This window comes from Sminthopsis crassicaudata, chromosome 2, assembly GCF_048593235.1.
Source record: "Sminthopsis crassicaudata isolate SCR6 chromosome 2, ASM4859323v1, whole genome shotgun sequence".
NCBI lineage: Eukaryota > Metazoa > Chordata > Mammalia > Dasyuromorphia > Dasyuridae > Sminthopsis > Sminthopsis crassicaudata.
In genome coordinates, this window is record NC_133618.1 from 371110473 (window position 1) to 371129527 (window position 19055).

General features: G+C 31.7%; 1 protein-coding gene across 2 annotated transcripts in view; it reads left to right on the forward strand.

Moving 5' to 3' along the window:
- CDC42BPB (CDC42 binding protein kinase beta) overlaps positions 1 to 19055 on the forward strand; it is a 156275-nt gene that overhangs the window by 36371 nt on the left and 100849 nt on the right. Inside the window, exons 2-4 of one of the 2 annotated variants that reach the window (XM_074291198.1) lie at positions 643 to 734; positions 12733 to 12816; positions 16408 to 16503. In XM_074291198.1, the coding sequence (XP_074147299.1) occupies positions 643 to 734; positions 12733 to 12816; positions 16408 to 16503 (272 nt within the window). The remainder of the gene's footprint in view (positions 1 to 642; positions 735 to 12732; positions 12817 to 16407; positions 16504 to 19055) is intronic. The other variant, XM_074291199.1, reaches the window with a different exon arrangement.

Here is a 19055-nt window from a genome sequence, read left to right on the forward strand (position 1 = left end):
ATTAAGCGATTTGCTCTGGATTACACAGCTAGTGTCTGAAGCAGGATTTGAAATTTGGTTTCCATTTTCATCATTCTGTCCATAGTGCCAGCTTTAATTTCCTTATATTAAGATAAGCAAAATAGATTGAGCATCTATTTTGTTTTCAGCTCTTTGTAACAAAAAGTATTGTGTTATATATTTTGATATCTGTGGGACCTATATTTTTAATTCTTTTACCATCCTTATTCATCTTTTGAGAGTACCATTGTTGAAGGACAGCTCCTAGATTTATCTAGCATATCCTTTTTATACATTTATCATTCACTTGATTATAGAAGGAACATTGGTCTGAGGAAGTGTGGCATCACTACTCATCTCAATATTAATTCAGACTAGATTCTATTACAATAAACTGTCTACCCTAATTGTAATTTTATCTTTTATTGGATTGTCATCCAAATTTTGGGAATCTTTCTACATAGAGATTTTTTGGGAGTATTTAAGTTAAATAATGACTTAAAATTTATAAATTAATTTGTCTTTTCCCTCCACAGTGCTAAGCACTTAATTAGTTATTGTAATTAGCCACACTTATTTCATGTAGAATTAAAATTTACAGGTGCACTGGTTTAAGCTTTAATTTTACATTTTTATTTGTAGCAAAGCCATTCACACAACTGGTGAAGGAAATGCAGCTTCATCGAGATGACTTTGAAATAATTAAAGTAATTGGAAGAGGTGCATTTGGTGAGGTAAGGTAAACTTTAATTTTAAAACTAAGGTCCACTGTATTTAAAATTAAGTATCTCCAGTTGTTGAGTTTTCCCCCCCTCCTTTGGGGAGGGAGTAAATAGATTTAATGTCCTAATTAGACAATTAGGATATTGTTAGGTTTTCAGGCCATTGCCAAAAGGTAGAGTTAAGACTAACAAAGTAACAGTGCTGTATTTACATGATGATTAGGGAATATATGAAGTTTGATTAATTACCTTTGAGAACTTTTGCATAATGAAATAGTACTAGCAGGTTTGATATTTCCTGTCTTAGATACAGTGAAACCTAAGCTACAACAACAAAGTGTGTACACCAAATGAAGCCAACCCTTCCTAAATATCAGGAAGTATAAAAGATAACTTTTTCTCAGATCTTTAAGTAAGAATTATTTTGTACTAAAATAGGTTTAGTGCTGTGTACTTCTAATTAATATGCAGAATTTCTCTTATTCTAGAATTAATAAGCACTAAAACATTTTTTCTCCATTCATAGCTATACTTATTTCACTGGCAGTATACTGCACAATATGTTGTACACATTAAAGTGTACTGGTTTGTATAGTGACAATTAGGAAGCAGAATATGAATCAAATAAGTATGTTTGGTAGGATGCCAACTGCTTGAGGGTTGCTGCTGTTTATTTTTGTCTTTATATCCTTACTTCCTAGTGTAATTCCTTGCATTTAATAAGCACTTAATAAATGTTTGTTGAATTGAAGTAAAGAGAAGTTATGATTAAGGATCACAGGAGATGGAAAACATCTACACATCTAGTCAAATCCTCGCAACCTAGAAACCTTCAGGATATGAAATTATGCTTCAGATATAGTGTAACTTAAGTTCATTTTGTCAGATAAGGCAGGAACACTGCTCAAGTTAACCCATTAAATAACATTGGAGAACTTAATACTTAGAGATGCCTCCCAATTCTCCTTCAGCTCACTACACATACCTGGAGTAATAAATTCTCTTTGCCCTCCCTCCCTTCAATAGTAATTTAACCTAAAACCCTCTGCCCCACAAGAAGTAGCAGACTCTAATTTTCCCCACATACCCAAAGAAAAAGGAAAGCATTTGGAGTTGAGGAGGGAGGTGGAAGACAAAGGCAAAGCTAGAGAGGGAAAAAGAGTTTTCATGCTTGAAGGAGAGGAAACTAGTAATATACACAAGCCTTTTCGCTCAGAATTTACTTTTGACAAACTCCCCAAACCCGGTCCTCATGATCTCTCAAAAGTCAAGGAAGATGAGGAGTATGGTCATAGTCTAAAGAATAGGGCTTCTTAATTTTCTCCACTTATGACCTCATTTTGCCTGAGAAACTTTTACATGATCCTGCGTATATAGATATATAAACTAGTCATACATATCAAACATTTACCGAAAATAAATCATAATTTTATGATCCCCATATTCAGTTACAAGACTCCATATAGGGTTGTTGAACCACAATTTAAGAAACTGAGGCCTTGAAGGTCTCTGCAAAAATACTCCGAAGACTGAAGAAGTAAACCATAAACAAGTAGCTTTACAAGCTAATGAGAATCTGAATGACTAAATAGTTAAGGCAAAACACCCAAATAAAACCTTAACTTAAAGCAGATAAGATTAGTTTCATGAAGACATGAGGAAAGAGCAAAGGAGCAAAATGTAAAGATAAACCAGAACACTATGAGCAAGTAGGCTATTTTAAAGGAAAACGACCCATAATTCCCTGATCAAAAGACTTCTGCAAACACCCCAGAGATTATCAAATAATAGTAAGAAATAAAGAATAATTCAAAAGAGAAATAAGTAGCTCTGAGGGAGAAAAAAAAATTTGTACACAAAATACATAAATGGAAAACAGTTGGCAAAAGACAGCATTTTAAAAGAAAACATGAAATCTGTGTAAACCATCAGTACTGACCTTGTAGGTGGAATAATAGAAATAATATAAGTTTTATAAATCTCTCAGAAAAACATAACAAATTAAAAGCTTGAAGGAAAAATACATGAAAGCTGCACAGAACTTTTAAGTTTAGACAACATTGATTTGATTGATGAGACCTGCAGGTTGCTGTCAGAGAAAATCCTCAAAATTGTGGGTAATGAAAAATGTCAAAATTTCCAGAATAAAGTTTGGAGGAAAATGATTTTAATATGTATGAGCTGTGCCAGTTTGAATAGCCCAGGATTACTCCTCAGAAAAATGGAATATTAAAGCAACCCAAAATAACATAACAAACTGACCCTAATCATCAGTGAAAAAAGATTGACATTCAACCAAAAAAAAAGTATTTAAGGAATTATCTCAAAATAAATTGACCACAATTTAAGAGGAGTTATAAATTTTTAAATAAAATCAATGAACTTGGAATAGGACATGTGTAAAGAAGAGAGGATTAGAGTCTATGGGAATAGACTAGTATCAAAGTAATTTTTCTAAAGTACTGGTTATTAAGCACACTAGTCTAACCATGTCATCTTCATACTCAGTATACCCCAGTGGTTCCATTACCTCCAGGATCATATAAAAAAAAATCCTCTGGTGTTCAAAGCTCTTCCTAACATTATGCCCCTTTCTTTCTTTTAACTTAATTTTCTTACATAGTACTCTTTGATCCTATGACACTGGCTTACTTGCTGTCCCATGAACAAGAAGCTTTATCCCTCAAATCAGGATATTTTGTTTGGTTGCCTTGCATGTACAGAATGTACTCCTTTGCCTCCTCCTCTTTGCTTTTGAATTACTTTGGCTTTAAGTCCCAGCTAAAATCTTTTCCCAATCCCTCTTAATCCTTCTACCTTCCCTTGCTTCTTGTCTCCCCAGTTAAATTGTGAACTCATGGAGTTCATACTGTCTTTTGCCTCTTTTTATATCTCTAGAGCTTAGCAACGGTGTCTGATGCCTATTAGGTATTTAATAAATGCTTATTGACTGAGTATAAACAAAACTTACTTTTTGTACGCAGTATAAGAACAAAGTGCTGACTTAAAAGTGGAATCAATAAAAAGTAAATAAAGATAGGAAAATAGAAGCCTAATAGTCATCACCTTAATTGTAAGTAGATTAAACAAATCCATGAAAACAAAATTGAAGCAGAATGTATAAGAAAATTAAATCAACAATTTGCTATATACAAGGTACACATCTGAGAACTTACAGAATCAATATTAGAGACTAACTGGAAAGCTTACAGATAACAAATTTATATACTCTGACCTATAATATTAAATATATATATATTTCTCATTGCCACATGATACCTTTCCAAAAATTTCATGTGCATGGGTACTGTAATGTAAAAAAGCAGAAATACTAAATACTAAAAGCAACCCTTTAAAGTTCATAAGACAAAAATAGTACACAAGACAAAACTAAATGAAGATTTAATAATGACATCCTGCATAATAAATGAACCAGGAATAAATCACAAATAAAATAACCATGTAAAGAAGAAAAACATTGAAACAATGTGATGAAATTTCTAGGGTGTAGCTGAAGCTATCTTTTCTTCAAGGAAAAATACTATCTGAAAATGTAAGTGACAAAATAAAGAGCATTAATGACATATACTGCTTTTAAAAATGGGAAAATCAAGTCTAAAATATATATGGAGGGGAAATCTTGAAAATCAGAAGAATTAAAAAGTAAAAGGGGGAGAAGTCTATAGAAATATTTCTAAAAATTTCCCACAGCTAGGAAGTGTTAAATATTAAGTGTTTGAGACTGGATTTGAACTGAGGTCCTCCTGACTTCAGGGCTGGTGCGCTATCTACTGTGCCATTTAGCTGCCCCTAAAAACTGCCTTTTTTTTTTTTTTTTGTTTGTTTGTTTATTTGTTTTTGTTATATCTTTTTATTTACAAGATATATGCATGGGTAATTTTACAGCACTGACAATTGCCAAGCCTTTTGTTCCAATTTTTCCCCTCCTTCCCTCCACCCCTCTCCCTCAGATGGCAGGTTGACCAATACATGTTACATATGTTAAAGTATAAATTAAATGCAATATATGTATACATGTCTAAACAGTTATTTTGCTGTACAAAAAGAATCAGACTTTGAAATAGTGTACAATTAACCTATGAAGGAAATAAAAAATGCAGGCGGACAAAAACTGGGGTATTGGGAATTCTATTTAGTGGTTCATAGTCATCTCCCAGAGTTCTTTCGCTGGGTGTTCAGTTCATTACTGCTCTATTGGAACTGATTTGGTTCATCTCCATCAGAATTGATCATCATATAGTATTGTTGTTGAAGTATATAATAATATCCTGGCCCTGCTCATTTCACTTAGCATCAGTTCATATAAGTCTTTCCCGGCCTTTCTGAAATCATCCTGTTGTTGGTCATTTCTTATAGAACAATAATATTCTATAATATTTATATACCACAATTTATTCAGCCATTCTTCAATTGATGGGCATCTAAAAACTGCTTTAAAAAAAAAAAGATCACTAAACCTTTATCTAATATGTTCTTCCCCTCCTCACCAAAAAAAAAAAGGAAAAGGAAATGAAAAACATTTTTCAGAATTATTAAAACCTACTAGCCACTAAAAATATATTTTTCTTGTCAAGTTCCAGAGAATAAGCAAAGAAACTAAATGAAGAAATAAGTACATTCTAGACCTGAGGACACAAAGTAAATATGCAAAAGTAGTTAGCATTTCCATCAGCGATTTTTAAAAATCCAAGAGGTAAGTATGGTAATCCCATTAAAAATATATGAATGTTTGTGAGCCATTTTACCAAGAAACCCAAGACTTTATTATAAATGTTATAAAATGCTCTCTAAAGAAAATAAAGAATAGGGGCAGCTAGGTAGTGCAGTGAATAGAGCACCAGTCCTGAAATCAGGAGGATATGAGTTCAAATCTTGCATCAGACACTTAACACTTCCTAGCTGTGTGACCCTGGGCATGTAATTTAACCCCAATTGCCTCAGCCAAAAAAAGAAAAGTTAGCATCTCAAGGAAAATAGTGCAAAAAAGTGTCAACGAAGATATAATTGTACTTTCAAACCTCATTTTAAAGTAGTAACTGTGAAAGGCATTTTATACTAGTTTTAAGAAAATTAATCAGAGAACTGATCCTAATTTATAAGAAATCAAACCATTCTCCAATTGATAAATGGTCAAAGGATATGAACAGACAATTCTTAGATGATGAAATTGAAATTATATCCACTCATATGAAAGAGTGTTCCAAATCACTACTGATCAGAGAAATGCAAATTAAGACAACTCTGAGATACCACTACACACCTGTCAGATTGGCTAAGATGACAGGAACAAATAATGATGAATGTTGGAGGGGATGTGGGAAAACTGGGACACTAATACATTGTTGGTGGAGTTGTGAAAGAATCCAGCCATTCTGGGGAGCAATTTGGAACTATGCCCAAAAAGTTATCAAACTGTGCATACCCTTTGATCCAGCATTGTTGCTATTGGGCTTATATCCCAAAGAAATACTGAGGAGGGGAAAGGGACCTGTATGTGCCAAAATGTTTGTGGCAGTTCTTTTCGTAGTGGCTAGAAACTGGAAGATGAATGGATGTCCATCAATTGGAGAATGGTTGGGTAAATTATGGTATATGAAGGTTATGGAATATTATTGCTCTGTAAGAAATGACCAACAGGAGGAATACAGAGAGGCTTGGAGAGACTTACATCAACTGATGCTGAGTGAAATGAATAGAACCAGAAGATCGCTGTACACTTCAATGTTGTATGAAGATGTATTCTAATGGGAGTGGATATCTTCAACATAAAGAAGATCCAACTCACTTCCAGTTGATCAATGATGGACAGAAATAACTACACCCAGAGAAGGAACACTGGGAAGTGAATGTAAATTGTTAGCACTACTTTCTATCTACCCAGGTTACTTATACCTTCGGAAGCTAATACTTAATGTGCAACAAGAAAATGGTATTTACACACATATATTGTTATCTAGGTTATATTGTAACATATGTAAAATGTATGGGATTGCCTGTCATCAAGGGGAGGGAGTAGAGGGAGGGAGGGGATAATTTGGAAAAATGAATACAAGGGATAATATTATTAAAAAAATTACTCATGCATATATACTGTGAAAAAAATTATAAATTAATCAAAGAAAAACATTATTAGATAGACAAAATCAAATGTAGACAATAATCTAAGGGTTTGATAAACTTTAGAAAAATTACTTATTAGATAAGAGTTATTAGGAAAATTCAAGCAGTATTATGTAACATATTACATATAACATATTACCAAAATAAACAAAAGGTGGAAAGAGTTTTTTTTAAGTTAAAATTAAAAGTCACATTTTATTTTATTCAATTTATTTGTTTATTCATTCATTTAGTTTATTTGTTTTGCTGAGGCAATTGGGGGTAAGTGACTTGCCCAGGATCACATAACTAGGATGTGTTTAGTGTCTGAGACTAGATTTGAACTCAAGTCCTCCTGACTTCAGGGCTGGTGCTCAATCTACAATACCACCTAGCTGCCCCTAAAAGTCACATTAAAAAAAAAAAAAAAAGTAGAAGAGGGTAAAATCAGCTACCTTTCACAAATAGGATTAGAATAAAATTCTTAATTAAAGGCATAGAAGAAAACAAAATTGATTGTGAAGTTGGAGAGCTTTTACACAAACAAAATAAGTGCAGCTAGGGCAAGAAGAACAACTATTAATTAAAGAAAATATTTCATTAAGTATTTTTGATATGGTTCTGATTCTCTATATAGGGAATTCAAATATGTAAGCCTACATTGTGAAATGTTATGAACAAATAATCCTGAAAAAAAATTGTAAATTGCTTATCATTTGAAAGATTTCTTCAAATCACTAGTAATGATAAAAACACAAATTAGAGCAATTCTGATTTTTATTAGAGAACAAGCTATTAATACCAATACTGTACTCTTGTATGTTTATATACCAGTTGCCAGTAACAATTTTATTACCCATTAATCTATATCCAAGCTATTTCTAACTTGGAGAGAGAGAAGTCCAAACTGATATATTTCCCCATGTCCTCCAATGTAATTCTGCTCCATGCAATTTTAGGTAATATCATAATCTCAGAAGAAAAAACCATATGTAATAACATATGGACCACTTTCCCTAAGGAATCAATCAGTATGTTCCCTCCCAGAAGTCTTATTTTGATGATCTAAATTAAATAAGAGTTGATGAGAATAGCTTGTAGAGTTAAAGAAGGTACTTTCTGGAATACCTTACTTTAATCTTCCTACGGATAGAAAAACAATTTTAACTTCATTGAATTTCAGAACCTTGATTCCTCTATTACTGGCTCATTTTTAAACTTCCCTCCATGCTTGAGTCTGCTTTATTCAGTAACACCCTATAAGCATCTTGTGATCTGCTCATCTTGGCATGTCCTTTTACAAGGTCTTCCCATTGGTGAATTCCTCCTGGAGTGTCCATTTTGTAGAGTAACTAAAAAACCAGCTTTCCTTCTTTATTCTACTGGCTTCAAAATTATTCACCTCATTCCCCTTTCATCCTCTTCCCTAACCCCCTTTCTATGTTTTGTTTTTCCTCATTAGAATATAAACTCTTTAACCTCTGAAGACTATATTTTTGCCTTCCTCCATGTCTAGATGAGATATTTTTTTGTTTAATTTTGTTGAATTTCTTTATCAATTTGCTAACAACTTTATTTTTTCCTTTAAATAAAAAAGAATTGTCCTTCACTTTTCCCGAGAATTCTTTAAAATAATTTTTAGAGCAAAAAATATTAATATTTTCAATTTATCAAAGAATTTTAAAATATTCCTTCAGCAAGTTGATAAACATGACCAAAAGATGGAATTATTGCTGGAGAGGCTACAGGAAGACAAGTATGTTAATACACTGCTGTTGAAGCTGTAAATTTGTCCAACAAATTTGGAAAGCAATTTGGAATTATGCTTAAAAAAGAAAAGGGACCAATTTGTTCATAATAATTGATTTGTAGATCTTTCTCCTTGACCTGAAGTAAAAGGGAGTTAAAGACAGAAAGGGAGATTCCTAAATATGCCAGAATATTCATAGCATTTTACATTGAACATTTGGTTTAAAAAAAAAAAATTGTGCCCCTCCATCGGATAATGGCTAAGCAAATTGTAGAACACAAATGTTATATTGCTGGACTTCAAAAAATGATGAATATTAAGAATTCAGAGAAACAAGGAAGTAAGCAGAAAATAATATATAATTTAAAATCACCCATATAAAATTTTTAGTAATGTAAATGGATACAACAATACAGTGAAACTAAATGCAATGTATTTGATAAGTCTTGGTGCCAGAGTACAATTGAAAAAATATACCTTTCTTTTTTCATTGTAAAAGTTAGAGATTGGATATAGAATATGTCCTGTTCCCTCAGACATAGTTGTTGTATGTTGGTTTAGCTCTTATGCTTTTTTTTCCTTCCATGTTTTTCAGTCTTTATAACATTTGAAGGACATACTGAGAGATAATTTTGAAAATGAATATGATATAATAATAAGCATAAATAAATCGATTTTTATAAACAATATTGAAATTATCCTTATCTACATTTGCTCCTTAAAAAAAAAGTGTTTTGATATCTATTTTCAACTTATTTTTCCCACAAGGAAATAAAAAAGACAAATAAAAAACCCCATCAGTTCAGTGAAACTCACCAACACAGTATCCACCTCTAACTTTACTTACAGTGTTTTACATCCATAGCCCATGAAAGAATGGAAGCAGGTACATTTTCACATCTCTTCTTTGGGGCTAAATTTGATTAATTTCACAGCATTTAATTTCATTTGTTTTTTCCATTTACATTTATGTTCTAGTTATATTGTTTCTCTGTTCCACTTAATTTATTTTGTTTATGTAAGTCTTTTTCATACTTCCTTGTATTTTTCATATTTTCCGTTAATGTTAACAGTTTGTTTAGTCATTTCCCAGTCAGTCATTATCTACTTTGTTTCCAATACTTTGCTACTACAAAAAGTACTGCTGTTTTGGTTTAAAGGACTCTTTTTAATCATTGACTTCTAGATAGGATTCAGCTGCTTAGCACTGGGATTTTCTTTGAAAGTGTATCAGAGTTTAGTTAATTTCCACATAATTACAAGTTGATTTCCAAAATGGTTGGATTAATTCACTCTTTCACTAACAGTTTATTAGTGTGCTTGATTTTTCCTACAACTCCAACATGTACTATTTTTTTTTTTTTTTTGTCATCTTTTCCAATTGTCTTGGGATATATGAGATGAAACTTAAGAGTTGTCTTAATGTGTATTTCTCTTAGTAATGATTTGGAGCAGTCTTTCATATAATTTATAGTTTGCAGTTCTTTTGAGAATTGTTTGCTCATATCCTTTGACCATTTATCCTTTAGAGAATGATATTTGGTCTTCTTTGAACTGTTTTATATATATATATATATATATATATATATATATATATATATATATATATATATATATATTCGTGTTCATTTCCTATATGGCTTACATATATGACCTTTGTTAGAGAATTTACCATTGCTTTAAATAACTTTTATAATAATGCTATTATATACATCATTTTGTTTGATTTTTATGGTAGCTCTGTGGTTTAGATAGTATACATAATGTTATTTCCATTTCACAGTTAAGGAAATTGAAATTACTTAAACTTAGGACTTAAACCTAAATCTTCCAGGCTTAATGTCTTTTCTGTTTGCTGTGCTGCCTTTCAAAGGAGAACTACTTTTCTCTACTAAATGTAAGGCACTTGTCCAAATTTTGATTTGACCTTGGAAATTCTTATTTTGTTGTGATCTTTTCAATTTGACTTACCACGTAAAGGTATCTCAATTGCTAACATATCAGTTCATTGTTTCATTTTTTTATCTTATAAAAAAGAATTAATTAAATATATTCCAGTAGATATATCTCTAGTGTCTGATGCCATTGCATATTAAAATCCTTTCAAAACTGGACTTTGCTTTGACTCTATAAACTCCCTTCCCTTTCTGGGTTGTGTTCATTGACATAGAGCATATAAAATAATGTATTTTCAAAAATCACAATATACTACGTAAATATGGACTATAATTATTCCAGCCCATTCCTTTTCTCACCTTTCTTCTGGTACCACCCTCATGAGTCTAATTTGCAGTATAAGCAGAGACTTTAATTATTTAATTGTCTATCTATTTATTTCTTTGTTTATTTATTTATTTATTTATTTATTTATTTTTAATGTGAGAATTTTTTTTATTTGACTATATATATTTATGAGGATTTACATTTTCTTTTTTATTGTTCAATTGAGGATGGTGGGAGAGTGGGCCAGATAATAAATTCTTGTAAAAATAAGTTAATAATCTTTATATGAGGAATGGAGAATGAAAGAAAAGCAATTAGAACTGGGAATAAGGAGGACTCTGAAAGGTAGTATCAGTTAAACCTTGAAGGAAGCCAGAGATTCCAAGAGTCAGAAGTATAGGAAATTATACTGTATGTGTGTGTGTGAGACAACCAGCAGTACAAAGGCAAGTAAACAGTGAAGAAGGCACTTTGACCAGTATGGCAATATTAGAATGTGCAGAGGGATGTAATGTTTAAGAAGACTGGAAAGAAAGGACAAGATTATTATGAAGAGTGTTTATATTTAATCTGAAAGATTTAGAATGTATTGGGAGGCAAAGATCAAACCTGTGCTGTAGGAAAACCACTTTAGCAATTGTGCAGAGGGTAAATGGGTAGTCATGAGGGAAATTAAGCAGATTTTAGAGTCTGGACAGGAATGTATCCACTTGTATATCAGTTCAAATCTTTTATTATAGAAGATATAAAATAGATATAAAAGAAACTGGATTTAGTGGCTCCCCCCCCCAGAACCATTTTTTTTTTAAACCCTGTTTATTACCAGAGATAAAATAATGAGATAAATGATACCCTTCCCTGACTTAGTGTGGAATTTTAAGATGTGATTTTTTAAACTTGTTAAAGTATCTTGGTATTGTGAGTCAGTTTTCATTTTTAATCCTTCAATTCTAGAAGTTTAATTTTGAAAGATGTAGAATTTTGAAAAATTTTAGGACCACTGTTTACAGAAAAGAAAGCCACAATTGTACTGTCAGATAGTTATCCCAAATTGCTAATTATTTGTGCTTACATGCCAGTAATTATATATTTGTGTTTAATATTTATAACTATAAAAATTAAAAGAATTTATTTGTAAAAATGTGTGTTGAGAGTGAAGGAGTTTTTTTTTTTTAAAGGCAAATTCATATATAATAAAAGTTTTCTCCATTTAATTTTTATCTATGTTGAGTTAAAAAAATTTTTTTTATTATGGTATTTATTTTTCCAAGTACATGCAGAGATAGTTTTCAACATTCACCTTTGTAAAACTTTGTGTTCCAAATTTTTCTCCTCTCCCCCAAGATAGCAAGGAATTCGAAAATTTAGAAATTAGAGAATTTAGCAAAAAAACCAAACATTTCAGATCTTTCAGAATTCATATATTTTTTCCTTCCTGTCTTTTAATTCTTACTTTGCACATATCTACAATGGTCTTAGTTATTTTATTTCCATATCCATATCAGTGAAAAAAATACAATTTAAAAGGTTAGGGGATTGCAAGAGGCTGACTTGACATTAAAGAAGACAAAAAACTTTTAAACAGGCATGATGACTTTCCAAGCATATTCTGGAGTCATTTGGGATAAAGGTAAACAATTCCGTGTACATACATAGATTTTAAAAGCATCACTGCATATTTTATTGTAGCATAGTGTAATGATTGATAAAAGCTGTATTCTGATTGAAAAGTCAGGAAAGCATCTATTTTTTAAAATAATTTTTAATTCATAATTGGGAAAAAAACCTTCAGCTATCAAGGACAATTTATTTCCCCCAAATTCAGGAAAATCAGTGTTTTATTTTCCTTTTAATAAAACATTCATAATTTTTATTCTCTCTTAAATCCATTTTTGTAAACCAACATTTATTTTTCAGGTTGCTGTGGTTAAAATGAAAAACACTGAACGCATTTATGCAATGAAGATTCTCAATAAGTGGGAAATGCTAAAAAGAGCAGAGGTAAGAATTACATGTCCCAACATAATAGAATTTTAAATGTGGTAAAAGAGAATATCAAAGTGAAGCTCTTTGGGATTTAACTATATACTTTTGTTGCTTTTTCGTTCTTTCAAAGAAGAACTCTGTTCTTTTTGAGTTCTTTTATTCTCAATTTTATTGTGTATTTATCTTTTCAATAGTCTGACCTACATTTTACTTTGAATTATATTGACTAGATTTGGAATTACTATAAAGACAAATTAAATTTTGGTAGAAGTTTCAGGTTTTCATTATGTTTCTAGTTTATAAGCAAAATGAATTAATGAAAATGGAAGTTAGGACTTGAGTTTAAAAGATACATAGTCTCTTTTTTTTTCTGTTACAACAACATTCTTTTACAATTAGATTTATAGCATATTAATAGTGTTAGAGTCAATTTTGAAAGAAATTCATTGCTGCTCAGCAAACCCTTTTATTTATCTCTTGTTTATTCTATACCCGGTTTATCATAATGCCTGAATTAAACTTTTTCTACATTCTTTACATCACCTATTTTGCCCTAGCTTCTGTAGTACTCAGATTCTTTATCCCCTACTTTACTGAAAAGATAGCCTGGCTTCATTGTCTTGGCATAACTTCAACCTCAACATAGACCAAAAAGTCATCTTAATTGTCTTACTCTCTACAGTACTTATCATTCCTAATTTAATGATTCCTTTCATGATATCTGTTTGAAAACTTATTTTTTTAAATAACTTTTTGTTTTTCATAACATAGGCAAAGATAGTTTTCAACATTCACCCTTAAAAACCTTGTGTGAAATCTTTATTATCTTGAATTCTGGTTCTTATTTAAATGGTCAATGTATCTTCTCCAAGAATCCCTCTGACCACTATACCTTAAAAATGATTTCTCTTTTTTCAAAAAACTCAGTTCTTTCCAACTCTTTATTGTACTTATTGTTATGTGTATTCTTCTCCCCTCATTAAATTGTAATAATAGTGATACATATTTATAGATAGAAATTCTTCAAGACTTTTAAAGGTAGTTTCCACACCATAGCCAAGTGGACTAAGTAGTGCAAATATAATCCAGACTGGGTGAGATTAAGTGTTGGAACTAGAATTTGAACTTTTCTCTTTCTAAGACTAGCATTTTTTCCTACCATATAATGTTCTTTTTTTGAAAATAGTATCTGTATCATACCAGCTTTGTATCCTAGTGCTTTTCACATAGTACATCTTTAGTAAATTCTAATTCTTTCCCTTACTTTCCACTAGAATACTAACTATTTCTTGAGCATGACGAACCATCTCTGGATTCTTTGTCTCTGGACCTTTTGACCCTATGCCTAGAATATCTCCCCAGCTATTCTTTTTAGTTTCTCTCACTTCCTTCATGCTTCAGGTCATATTTCACCTTTGGAAGGAGATCTTTCCTGGACTCCTCGGTAACTAATGCCTTGCCTTTGAGATTACTTTTTGAGATTACTTTTTCAGCAACGATAGCTAATGAGGACTCAGAAAAGAAAGTCTTTTTTTTTTTTTTTTTTTTTTTTTTTTTTTTACTTCTAACCAAAGTTCTTGACACTGTCAAATGGTTCAAAATCAGAAACATAAATTTTTGTAAATAGAAGTAGCATAAAAGCAAATGCATTGCTCTCTGTTCTTGTCACTATACCCTAGAGACCATGGGATTTTTCCATCTGATTTGCAGCTGAAACTTAAAGCTCTTTTGACTTTGATTGGGAGCTCATTGAGAACAGGGATTGCTTTTTTTTTTTTTTTTTTTTTTTGTTTGTTTATTTCACCAGTGTTTTGCGCATAATGAGAGTTTAATAAATGCCTTTTATTAGTTTTTTTATTTACTTTTTTGCCTTAAAGATTAATAATAAAGTTTTGGAGAATTTTCTTCTCATGTCTTTGGTATCACCTCTTTTAGAATGAGTCTTTCAGCATTCTCAATTGTCTATTTTTTTTGGTCTAGTCAAGTTTTTTACATTATTATTCTCTAAAGTATAATTTCTAGCTCCTCTTATACTTATATCTGTGAAAACAATATTAGAGTTTAAATGTGGTAACTACTTTTCTTTGATGCTAAAGAATATTAAAAAGTACTACAGATCTTTTCCCTTTTTCATCTGTTTGTTTTTCTCACAGTTTTATCCTTAAATGCCCTTCAGATTACTTTGTTCAGATTGTTCTCTTTACTCTCTTTACTATTTTTCTTCTCTGTAATATTTTACAAATAAATTCATATTCTGAATTACTATTCTGGCTATCTTATCATGTGTTTGCTGACCAAAGCAATTTTAAGTTCTTTTGGCTTTCTTGTTGTGGTAATTGTATTGGTCAATCTTCCATGCAAAATCATTAATAGTCCTTCATCATAGTCCCAATTTTCAGCATCAGTAACTTGATAAATAAAATAAAGTTTTTCTTTTTCTTAAATAGCACTAGCTTTTTTTTTTTTTTTTTTTTTTTAAAGAATAGTTTTTATTTACCAGGTGTATGCGTGGGTAATTTTACAACATTGACAATTGCCAAACCTTTTGTTCTAATTTTTCCCTTCCTTCCTCTCCCCACTCCGTCTCCCCCCCCCCCCCCTAATGGCTGGTTGACCAATACATGTTAAAGTATAAATTAAATACAATATATGTATACATGTCCAAACAGTTGTTTTGCTGTACAAAAAGAATCGGACTTTGAAATAGTGTACAATTAGCCTGTGAAGGAAATCCAAAATGCAGGTGGACAAAAATTGAGGGATTGGGAATTCTATGTAGAGGTTCATAGTCATCTCCCAGAGTTCTTTTGCTGGGTGTAGCTGGTTCAGTTCATTACTGGATAGCATTAGCTTTTTAAGGCTATAGTGTCATTCTGTTTATTCAAAGCTCACTAAAATCTCCAGGTCTTTTTTTTACATGGACTGTAGTCTAACCATATATTCCACATCTTGTATGTGTGAAATGGAGTTAAAAAACAAACAAAAAAAAACTTTTGTAGAACTTATTATTTCACCATTTTATTTCACCATTAAATTTTATTTTAACTTTTTGCTCATTGTCTAGCCTATGAAGCTTATTTATCATCTTGAACTCTATATTACAGTATGTAAGCTATTCTCAGCTCCAAATCATCCAGATTTTCACAAACTGTCTGCTATGGTGGAAGTATATTTGCCTAATTTCTGAAATGGCCTGATTACCCATTCAGAGAACAATCCTTTTAATGTATTATGTTTAATTGGAGGGAGGTTTCTAGTGTTCTATTTCATGCATCTGTCTGTGGACTTGTACTATTTAACTTTGTTATTCATGACTTGGAAGCCCTATGAGAAAAGTTTTATGGTAGTAGGGGAGAAAAAAAAAACCCCAAAGATTTCTTTAAAGTCTCATTAAGAGAATGCTTGAGAAATCAATATGAGGGTTATGGGTTATATTTGAAAAAAAATTACATATACTGTAACATTGCACATTCTTGCTCTTAATTCCTCAAAATTTTATGAACAGTTTTCATTGCATTTAAGATAGACTTCATTTTAATAGAAATATAAGTTGACTTTTTTTTTTTTTAAAGACTCCATATCAATTTAATTTTCCCTTTTTTGCAGACAGCCTGTTTTAGAGAAGAGAGAGATGTGTTGGTGAACGGTGATTGTCAGTGGATCACAACTTTACATTATGCCTTTCAAGATGAGAACTACTTGGTAGGTTTGGGAAACCAATACATACCAAACTCTGTAGATAATATTTCTTTTAGTTTTCTTGGTTCCTTTGTCTAACTATAAGAAAATAATCTAGCTTTAATGAGATAATTGGGGGACAATAGAAGTGCAAAATTAACAGAACATATGACTACATGGCTTATTTTAATTTAACAACAAAGAAAAACTATTTTATTATTTTTGGGATATCCAGGAATTGTATTCTGTTGTATTTAGATATTATGTATTGACAATAGATAGAACATTGGGCTTGGAATGAGGAAAACTTACCTTCATGAGTTCAGATTCTGCCTCAGATATATATTAACTATGTGTGAATTCATTAAACACTTTTTATTTCAGTCCTTTATTCGTAAAATGAGCTAGAGAAAGAAATGGGCAACCACTCTACTCTAAAACCCTAAATTGGATCACAGTGAGATATGACTGAAACGACTGAACGACAACAAAATATAGACTTTAGTACTTTAAAATATTTTCTGTCTTTTCAAGTGAATTATACAAATCTATTTAGAATTTTATCCTTTTGTAATGCTAGCATTTTTAGATTTTAGATCTTATTCAGTTAATTGTAATTCATAAGTCCTATTATCTGCATTTGTTTTAGAAGCCTTTGTACTGGGTTTGCTTTTCTCAGCTAGCTTTAATCCTCTCCCTTCCATCTTTAATATTATGTAATTCTTGTTTCCACATTTTACTGTCTTTGCTTATTTTTACTTACTATTTTACTGCCCTGAGGAACATAGACTGAATTTTGGTTTTTGATAATGACTTTTGCAAATTCCTTTTAGCTAAAATTTTGGCAATACAGAGAGATGAAAAATGATAATTGCTTTTTAAGAGAGCTTACATTTAAATAGAGATAGGATATCCTTACAGAAATAAGTATAATAAAAAGGTAGAATATTATAATTGTGAAGTTGAGGTTCTAAACTGTGCTATAAAAATTTTGAGAAATTTTTTTTTCTCTGAATTAAGATGAGGTAGGCATTAACAAGGTTAATGATAGAGAAATGAAGAGAGGATGACCCAGACATGGATAAAAGCCCAAACTAATACACAGAGGCAGGAATGGGAATGCTGCTTCTTTCAGCGCTCCTCTACTTTTCTTCCAGTTGGTGGCAGTTTATCAGCAGTTGTTGCTGGTGGAGATATGGAAGGTAGACCTCTTCTATGATTCTTCCTTTTGTATGAGGACTGGTCTGAAAAGAGGTCTGGTGGTTTGAAGAATACTACTATTCTTTAGGCTCTTGGGCTGTCTCCATCATGGTTTGAAAGGAGTTAGTGGTTGTTTGACTTGCCTGGCACATGCTACCTCCTGTTTCTCTCTTAGGATGACTTCAAAAATGAGTGAGGAAAGATCAGTGAGTAAGCTAACACAGTAATCTATGAAGAAGATGGTAGTTATGCTGAAGGGAGAAAAGAAGGGTGAGGGAAAGGATAAGCAACTTATTGGAAACTGATTAAGGAAGAAATGGAGAGTCAAAGTAGCAAAGTTGCTAATATGGGATACTATTTTGATAGAAATAGGAAAATCTGGCATGATAAGAGGATTTAGAGGAAAAAGAAGAGTTCAAATGGAGACACTTATTTGAGATAGTTGCAGGACTTATAGTCTGAAGTACTAATAGGCAATTAATTTGTGATGTGACCCTGTAACTACTAGGAGAGACTATGGCCATATGTATAAAGATATGAGTCATCTACATAGAGATATGACATTATCAAGAGGGAGAGTGTAAAGGAAAAAGAGAAGAAAGCCTAGGATCTTGGGAGATTTAACAGTTATAAGGGCATTGTATGGATAATGAATTAACAAAGGGGACTGAAGAGAATTCAGACAAGGAGAAGAATTGGGATAAAGTCCAGAGAAGAGACGATACCCAAGAGAAAGGAAAATGGTGAGCTGCATCAAATGCAGCAGATATATCAAAAAGAATGAGGTCCGAGAAAAGGCCATCAGAATTCAGCAATTAAGTAATTCATTGTTATTTTGGAAAGAACCTTTTCAGTTGAGTTATGAAGTTGAAAGACAGATTTCAAAAGATTAAGGAGTGAGTGAGAGGCAACAAGTATAAAAAGATGTGTCCACAGTTTTATGTGAGAAAGGGTGAACAGATAGATATAGGGCAGGGTTTTGAGGTGATAGTAGGATCTAGAGAAAGATATTTAAGGATAAGGAAACGGACATATTTGGAAAGCAGCACAGAGAGAATTGGTTGATAAGATTAGATAGGCCACAAATTTATTAGCTGCTCTATTTTCAGTAAAGAATAAGTTCTAAAAAATATCTGGATGTTTTCCAAATTCCTTATTTATTTTTTTCTTCTGTCCTGATGGTCTGTAGCACATGAAAGAAATCAACAGGTATTTATTACTGTGTGTCAACAGATAATAAAATTTATTTTTTGTGTGCCATCCACTCTGTTAAGCTCTGGGAATACAAATAAGAACAAAAAGAATGACATTCTCTTCTTTTGGGGACCCTACAATTTGTGGGACAAATTAACGCAAAAAAAGGAAGCTGAAAGGAG